Genomic DNA, 9,363 nt, shown 5'->3' on the forward strand with positions numbered 1-9,363 from the left:
TCACGTCCGCGCCATAAACCCCCAGTCGTTTTGCCAATCCTTAACACTTGACGAGGTCGGCGAGGGAGAGGCGTCGTGGGCGGTGAAAAAGAATCGCGGACCAGCCAAGCACAATGGCCGTGCTGCTCGGGCCTCTAATCGAACTCGTAAAAAGTTGAAGTGCTTCTCCCAGGGTTCGACCCACGCGCGATCGGTTTCCAGTTGCAGTTCGGAACGGCTGGAAAAGTTGCCAGACCAATCCAATTTATTTATTCGAGCCGGTGGAACGCGAGGTCTCTCCTTTGCCCGTGGTCGAACGGATGGATGGATGCGTGGTTCCGTTCCTTCAACGTCCACGAACCCACCAAGAACCTCTTGTCCCCCCTCGAATGGATATCTCACGTTTTTCGAGACCTCTGAGGGTCTAATGGCGAACTCAACGAAACAAAAATTGTAGAATTTTAGAATTTCAGAGCCCAATGAACTCGCACCATTTGTAAATGTGCTCGTTAAAAAGGTCAGAGCCATAGAAGAACATGTAGTGGGTGTTGTCTTCTTCAGACGCCACTGTTCTCCTCTCTGTCTCGCCGTTTCTTCCGCTCTCATGATCGATGATCAGTCTCGAAGTAGAAGAGAGAGGTGGGGATGTTTACTGTGGTTATAAACGGCCTCGTCTGGAGTGTATCCCTCCACGTCGCCGACAGAAAATCCTTCCACCTTTTACCTCGACCTTAACCTCAGTCTGCTACAACCCCTTCCACGCCGCCCCCGCTTCGTTATTTAGCCACCGGTGCTACACCTTTGCCTTCCCACCTCCCGCGTTTCCTGCCTTTTCCCGCGTTTTCCCATCGTTGCTTCCTTCGTCATTAAAGACGTGACATTTCGAACTGCCCCCCCATCGCGCCTTCTCTTCCGATCGAAAGTCCTCTTTACTACATTTTATGGTTCGCTTTGACCTTCGAGGCTCGATCCTTCTTTTCCACTGACCGAGCTTTATTTCAAAGCTCCTCGCACTTTCCACTCTGTACGAGTTTCTTCGTTCTGCGGCTCACGGTTTCAAACTTCCATCGAACCTCTCGGATCTGGAGTTTAGGCGTCCTCTTTGGTCGAAGTTGAACGATACTTCGAAGCAGTTTCAAGTAAACTAGTATGACAATTCGATGACTCTGGGGGGAGGGGGGTTGTATTTTATATTTCCAATTATGTTTCGTAATTTTCTGGGTGACAGGACTTTACACTCAGAAGCTATAAAAATATTCTTAAAGCGAGACGTTGAAAGAAATTCTTTTAGACACACGAGACTCATGCTTCGTTTCCTTTGTTGCAGATGGAAGACGAGGGTAATCACGGCAACGACGACACCAGATGCTTCATCCTGTCGACGCTAGCCGCGCTGCAATGGTCCAGGGTGACCTGCGTCCTTTGCCGCGCGCCCATGCTCGTTTTCGACAGGTATCCCTTGGTCGATGGTACCTTCTTCCTGTCCCCGAGGCAGCATTCACCCGCCTGCGCGGAGGTAAGCCCGAAAATTCATACATTAACATCTCCAAACTATATTTGTCGAGGATCTAAAAATCTGAACCTCAAGATACATTCGGGACTAAAAGATCGAGTCATCAGTAGCTTTGATATTTTCTTTATTCGTAATATTACAAAGTTTGTGCCTCTTAAAATCGCCACACGGCACTCGAGTGAATTTCGATACGCAGAGTCGAAGGTTTTAAGACTTATCTTCATCGATCTATGCGCGAAAGCGAAAGAGGACCATGAAACCAAGATTCCCGGTGTTCTTTGTTTCAGGTGAAGGTCGAAGGTCGCACGCAATTCCTGTCTGCGGTGTGCATGAGTTGCCTGGAGGGCAGCGGCGGACAGCCCGTGCGTTGTCGTTGCTGTACTCAGCCGTGGGACGGTTCCAGCTTAGTCCTTGGAACGATGTACAGCTACGATATCTTTGCTGCCATGCCCTGTTGCACCGAACGGCTGAAGGTGAGTCTCGAATTTCGTGACTCTTCATCTTATGAACTCGTACTTAGTTAAAGTTGAGCGTTCAACAGTTGTACGCGACTACGACTAAATCAGCAGTTGTTAAACCATTTCTCTACCTAACGGGCAACTAATTCCAACGATAGATCGTTAGATCCTTTACAATTACCGGTATTTAGATCTCGCACGCGTAGGTCTATTCGAGCTCGATATATTAGAACAGATAAGTACCGGTATTTATAAAGTCACCGTCCAAATTTCGACGTCTGATATTTTACAACTTCAAAATGCAAAGTTTCCATGTTAGAAGTACCAATGTAAATATCTAAATTTCCTTCGAATTAAAGATTCCAATTGAAAACAATAAACTTTGAATAATTCTGAACGTGTAGCCAAGGCGAAAGAGCTTCTAACTCAACGAAACGGAAACAACCATCGACGGATTAACGTTTGAAAACGTAATTCCTGTTTGTTGCAGTGCAACAGCTGCCAGAAGCCTCTGATCTATCCTCATCAACGGCTGAACTTCTACTCGGACTACAGTCGCGTTTTCGCCTGTCCGCATTGCAGATCCGTGGACGCCCACTTCGTGAAGCCGCTCTCGGTCTGCTTCACCCGCGAGCAGTTTCAGCTTTACAGCCAGTGGCCGTAACCATTAGGGAATTTAGCTAACCGGCGTCTAAACACCGCGACTGACCTGTGTCCCCTCTTCTTCAATCCACTGATCTCCCTGCTCCGGGCGACTTTGCTCTAGAAATCCTCCAACTACTCGTCGGACCGTTTTTTAATTCTCTCTTCGGCTCCATCAGGAACAGGAATCATCGTCATCGAGGAAAACACGAAGAAACTGAAGCTTTTGAAAGATATCCTGGTCCACGGCGCTTTCCCTTTCCACTCTTTTCGCCGCGAAGAGAATTCTCTTTTTTTCCTCCGTCGCGGAGACAGAATACCTCTTCTTTATTTATTTTTTTCTTTCATCGATATCGAACGCCTTCCGTTCGAGGACAAATTTCGAAACAGAGTACAAATTTTAGAGTACCTTAAATTCTTTCGTTGGAATTGAACGTTGTCTCTGGTTCCTCGGTTTTCTGTCGTGGAAAAATCTGTTATCGATGCCGCGTCAGCATCGATTAAACCATATCAGGCCCCGGTCGGAGTCGAGTGGAAAGCGGAAGCGTCACGTTCCTGGCGAGCTCCCGTAGCAGCGATAAGGTTTAAGATTTTTCTTTTCCAACGTTGATGGTAGGGTTTATCTACGTTAATTCAAAGCGAGGGACGACGAAGAGATCCGCCCGGGCGACGACCACGGACGCGCCCCGACGATGTATCGACGGGCTGCGCTCGATTCGCAGGAGCTTCTTCAGGGCTCCTGGCGTGAATTCGGGGCAAGGATATTATCGTCAGTATTATTGGTAAGGAGCAGGTACGGGCAGAATTTCATTCGTTCAACGAACAACGAACAGAAACTACGCGCTTCGGTTGCACGATTCGGATCACCTTGCATCGAAAGAGTGTATCGTTTCTGTCCGTACGAGAATTTTGCCCGTCCCTGGCAACAAAATCCCAGGACAATCCTGTCCGTTGTAAAGTCCAGTTTTAAGTTAGCGAAATCTTATTTAGGAATTCTTGGTTTAGTGATTGTGCGCGCGAGTTCCGTGTTTGTTTTTCTCGTAGGAAAATGTTTAGGACGTAGTAGGGTATAGGCGTTTGTAAATTAATTGGAAAATTAGTCGGTATTCTTTCGAACGGGTGTGGGTGGTAGTCTTTATATCGTCGTTGTTAGCTTAAGGAACTATGGGAAATTAGTTTTAAAAAACAAAAAAAAAAAAAAAACGAACGCGTCGCGCCGTCGATACGTCTTTGGTTTCGCGTCGGGGAGTTGCCCGGTGAAGTTCGAAACGAAAAGCTAACCAGTGAAACGCAACGATCGTCCCTCGTCCATCCCCATAGTCGAATTGCGTTGACCGGGGGGAAAAAAATGGATCACAAAAGGAAAAAAAATACGAGCACACAGAATATTATTAGAACGACATTAGACGCAGAAAAAAAAAAAGGATCAGGCTTCCCCTTATTATCGTAGGTTATATATGTATAAAAAGCAAAAGTAAAAAAAAAAAGAAAAAAAAATGAAACGAAAGGCCACTTTGAACGAAAAGGGGGAAGAGATATGAACTATCGTTTGTTACTTAGATAATCGAGAACGTTGTTTTTTTTACATTTTATTAGTTTATACGTTTACGGCGGCCATGTTGATTTTGTTTAAGGATCTACGACTCATTCGATGGGTTTCACGTTGATCGGCCGGGCGCCCAGCGATTTTCCGCCTTCGAGATCCTCCCCTGAAAATCAAACCTTTTTGTTTATTTTTCACGACGCGGTCTGATCGTTCGAATATTCCTGTTTCGAAAATGGCAATTTTAATTTCCGTTTCGAGGTTTCCAAAATCGTGTGAAAGTTTTTTTTCGTTCTGGTCCTGGGCTCAGGAAGAATACCAATTTTTGTTTACTTTCTCCGTGTCCTAGATTTCCCTTTGTTTTGCTTCCGATTGTCCTCGAAGGGCTGAAAGCCTTGGGCGTCCGAAGTAGCCAGTGTAAATACGTAATTAAGTGGGAGTGAGAACCAAATGTTTGGTGACAAAGATCGTGCGAGTGATCGTACGCGAGAAAAGAAAAGAAATCTTCGTTTTTTCTGGCGATGCTGGTCGTTGCTGTCCATCAATAGCGGCCGTCCCACAAACAGACCGCCCACCGTTTCCCAAGGTAGTATAGTCGATCGTGTACCTTCTTTACGTTACTTCGATTTAAAAGTATACTTAATCCATTATACGTCGGGAAGTGTATTTAGAAGATTATATAAGTCCCGTAGAGTTTTAGCGAGGATCCGCGAACCCGCGCCTAGGCTCCTTCGATCCGTCGAGCAAAGGTTGTCCGGAACTTCTTTTTAACGTCTTTTCAAATTCCTGGAAAGTTCGAAACTAGTGGTACAAAGTTTGGTGAAATGAAATAAATCGAAAGCGTTGAAATTACCAAGTCATATTAGAAATCTTGAAACAAGCTTTACTCACGACGCTTTTGGCCGCGATTTTGATCGTATTTGGTAAAAAGATTTCTATAAATTGATAAAATTACGGAAACGGTAACTAGGTGGAACGAATAAACGTGCATTCAACGTGTGAGCTTTTCTTTTCCATACCAGTGTATATTATTATTTAAAATTGCACGTTTTCTCGTTTCTCTTACGATCGTTCCGTGATTTTCTTATTTGCTTTTAGCTATTTTTGTTACCGAAGAGGACCGGAAATTGCAGCCAAAAGTATGCTAGGGTCGGTTGCCCCAACACGAGCTACTTTTTATTTTCTTTATTGCACACAGTCGCATTATATTTTCTTTCTAAACGCTTTATCGTACGCATGAAAGAGGATTCTAATCCAGTTCGTGGATCGTTATCACCGTATTAGAGCAATCGCCTCTACGAATACACGTGTAAAGCTTGGAGAAATTGGACGTTTGGAAGGAGCCAGCGCGCTATTCGCCAAAAACCGAGCACTATGATTTAATCTACAAGTGGATAGATCGAGACGGAAGGTGCGGAACGCGATGGGGGCGAAAATGATGGAAAGAGTGCGAGTGCGAGAGCCACGAGGGATTAAAAAGGGAAAAAGTGAGAGAAGAGAAAATAAACGAACGCAAAGGGTAGCCAAAAAAAAAAAAAAAACAGTTAATCGGAGCTGATACAGAGGCGCGGACAAGAAAATCGTTTCGCGCGTTTTTCTCAGAGTGCCAAATATACGGGAGAAAGACCGGTGACCGACAATTTCGGTCGTTTCGAAGACTCGGGCTCGGTTCTACCGAGCGTGTTTTGCGAGTAGACGAATAAAGAGAGAGAGAGGTAGATCGTGCTCGGTTTCGCTAGGAATCTTCAGCTCGGGCGAGTATCGTTTTTCGCGGTCCAGCGAGTCGAGATGTTCGGTTGCAGTTCCCCTCGTCCCTCCCCTGGACCTTGGTAAAATTGCTCGCGGATTTTTTTACGCGAAACCCTCACGATAGACGCGAGAAAAAGGAATTGCGGAGAAACGCACCTTTTTGGGGTACTCCCTACCGTTTTCAATTTTTCACAGGCCGCGCGGTCCTCGCGCTCGTCGATAAGCAAAGAGGCAAGCGGCGAGGCGCCGCGCGAGGGCGAGAGACATTTTTCGAACGACTTTCGTCATCGTGCTCCCTTTTTCAGTTCCTATCTCAGGTCTCGATGACGCAGGAACCGAGGGGAAAGGGAACGATCGTGTCCGGAGCCAAGACAGAGAAAGAGAGTTCCTTTCGCGAGAGAATCGATCGCGCGACCGGGACATCGGTGCCTCGATCGTCGGATACACGAGCCCCCCCTCCTTCCTCCTCCCCCTCCCCTCCCAATTGTAATTTCCGCGAAATCGGCTGGGAACGACGATCGGATCGCCGAACGGGGCCCGCGCGTTTCGAGGCACCTGTGGGGGTTCGATTTGTATAAAATGAAAAATTAGTCAGTTTCGACGTATATCGAGGGAATCGTGAATCTCGGTCCCCGACTCGCTCTGTAGTTGCTAAGGCTAACGATTTAAACGATAAGCTAACCTTTTTTTTATTCCGAATAAAAAAGTCGCTGTAACGATTTTCTACCGTTCCGCCGGATCGTCGTCGAACGATCGGGAGTCGGGTCGCCCGGTGGGAGATCGAGCGATCGAGAAGACGATATGCGTCCCAGTTGAAGAATCTACCTCGATCCACGCATCCCTGGGAGCAATCGACGAGAATAGAGATCCTCCTGGATCCTCGACCCGGTCCCCGTCCGCGACCTCGACTCCGGCGAATCGTTTTCTATGTCAGTGTGTTTTTTATAAACGAGGGAAACCCGGAGGCACCCGTGAGGACGCCGCGTAGAATCATCCCCAGCAGCTGTGGAGACGATGAAAATTTCCGGGATAAATCGGTGGCCGCGTCCCACGGGTACCGCCGGGATCCGAATTTATCGATCGTCGTAAATATCGTGTCCGTGAACCTTCTAATGATAATTAATGGGATAGCACATCTATGGCACGTTGAGAGGGGGTGGGATATAAGGGTTGTACGCTGCGAAGGGTGAGCGTACAGAAGCGGTTACGACGCAGAGATACGAAGCAAAAATGGAAGAATAGAGGGGAGGTCTTGAGGACGGAATCGGAGAGAGGTTATGAGTGGTTGAACTATGAATAGAGTTTAGCATATAGTCATTATGGGAGAAGAGAATATGGCGAAGGTTTGAAATCATCGATAAAATAAGTAAGTTTATGGAACGACGGTTTTCGGACGTTAGTTAAGGAACACTTCCCTCATTTCGACCGTCGGTCCCAGCTTTTGGCCGACGCCCAAAGAGATATCCTTGAATTTCGTTGAATGTTTTTAGAGACTCGGCTCTAACTCGGTTAATATTGTGCTCGTCGCTCGTCGCCGCGAGTCCTCTCCGTCCGGAAGAACTTTCCAGGGGGAGGGATCGCGTCGTCGAGCGGTACGAGAGTCGTTCTAGTGATAGAAAGGGAGGTGAGAAGTGAAAATTTTATCCTGCAATTTATATATCGGTTGTTCTTCGAGGAGTTCTTTTCACGCGGTTTAAATAATCTAAGGAGACAAAATATATATATAAATATTATATATATGAAAGCAAATATGAAATATTATTATAGAAGTCTATGATTAAGGATATCGGTTTTCTTTTTGTGTCTTAGTATGTAAGGTTCTCTTTACAGCTGTGCTAGACAACTATAGGTGTATACATAAACGACATTATTACGGTAAAGAATTACTGAGGAAAAAAAACTTCGCGCATGTTGGTGTGTAGAAATTACGTGCGCCCGGCGTGCACCGGGATTCCGTGAATGGGTAATCCTTAGGAATAAAAGAACACGTCTCCGTATCCGTTTTTTAGCGATCGTAATGTACGGGGCGTGCGTGTAACGAGAAAGCTCTGGATCCCTGGATCCGTCGAACGATCGAGTGGCGACGAATACTCGCGCGCGCGCATTGCTCCCTTTGTCACGCTTTTAGAGACAGATCAGTTTTCTTCCCGCGCGCAAGATCGCATAGACAATAAAAAAATTATCACATATACGTCCGGCCAGAAGAGTTGCAAATGAACTTTGAAATCGAAGAACTTCAAAAACCCTAAACGATTCGGAGACACACTCGGGAATTTCGAGGTTCTTTTACGAGACTCGTGGAAGAATGGGAGATCGAAGGGAGCACCGTGGGTTCATTGAAAGAGAAAAATCGCCACGCGATCCTTCGCTGCAGTCGTTGTCGCGTCTTGCGACGACACACGTGCACGCATGATTCGCGCGCGAAACACACATATATATATATATATATATACACACACACGTAGGACACGTATGGCAGGGACAGCAGGTACACACACAGGATATGATGTTCTTTCGGTAGACGCAATTTATGAATCGCCGAACCGCGTGGACCGTGATCAGCAGCGCGTTCGAGCTTTTTTTTCTCTTATCAGCACCTCCTCGTTAACCGAGCACACGTTTGCTCGCTCGTTAGTCCACTCTTATTTCATTCTGCTTCTGGACGCCGTCGAGACTCCACGAAACCGACGATCCTGCTCTTTAAACGCGATACAACCATTTACCCGGACGCTACAAGCTTTATCGAGAACGTAGGAATACTCGACATTTTGTTTTTCCATTTGGAGAATTATAAAAATTTTTCCCTCCGACAGAACTACGTAAAGTATATTCAATTTTACCAGGTCTAGAATCTCTTCTGGCGATCCATTATTTGTAGTGTCTTCCGAGAAGTTTGATCTTTTAATTGAAATCTTAGTATTTTTGGAGGATCTCGGGATCAAGGGAATCGACGGCGCGGAAGGGAAGCGCGCGAAATGGTGATAATTTTTTGTGATCAATACGAAGCAAACGACGCCCCGGGAGCGTCGATCCGCGATTGAACGGCGTACACGATCATCGAATAAGCCACAAATCAGGGAAAAAGAGCCATAGACGTCTCTTCAGTTTCTTTTTCGATGTTCGATCGTCCCTAGGATCGCGGTTCTCCTCCACCTTAGGTTCAGTTTATACATAATCGTATATTTAATCGCCTGCTCCGAACAGTTATCTTTCGTCAGCGTTACCGGTTAGTCTTCAACCACGTTCTCCTTTCTGTACGATTTTCGTTAGTCGCCGAGTACGTTTCCTCGGCGAGCATAGTTATATAGCCTTACGGTATACTCACGGTTCGATCGCTAGCTCCTAATCGATCCCTCTTTGTTGTTGCTTACGGACCTGGGCACTTTACAAATACCATTTAAAACCATCTTGTTATTCCATTCTTCTGAATACAATTGTGTTTTATAAAGTAACTAATATACTAATTCAGTACTTCAATC

General features: G+C 46.1%; 1 protein-coding gene across 1 annotated transcript in view; it reads left to right on the forward strand.

The window, feature by feature from the left end:
• LOC122394878 (headcase protein-like) overlaps window positions 1–7,522 on the forward strand; it is a 169,214-nt gene extending 161,692 nt beyond the window's left edge. Inside the window, exons 3-5 of the mRNA XM_043392064.1 lie at window positions 1,307–1,495; window positions 1,780–1,965; window positions 2,441–7,522. Of these exons, the coding sequence (XP_043247999.1) occupies window positions 1,307–1,495; window positions 1,780–1,965; window positions 2,441–2,614 (549 nt within the window). The 3' untranslated portion in view covers window positions 2,615–7,522. The remainder of the gene's footprint in view (window positions 1–1,306; window positions 1,496–1,779; window positions 1,966–2,440) is intronic.
• Window positions 7,523–9,363: the final 1,841 nt, after the last annotated feature.

This window comes from Colletes gigas, unplaced genomic scaffold (assembly GCF_013123115.1).
Source record: "Colletes gigas isolate AHSC1104 unplaced genomic scaffold, ASM1312311v1 Colletes_gigas_Sc00004, whole genome shotgun sequence".
NCBI lineage: Eukaryota > Metazoa > Arthropoda > Insecta > Hymenoptera > Colletidae > Colletes > Colletes gigas.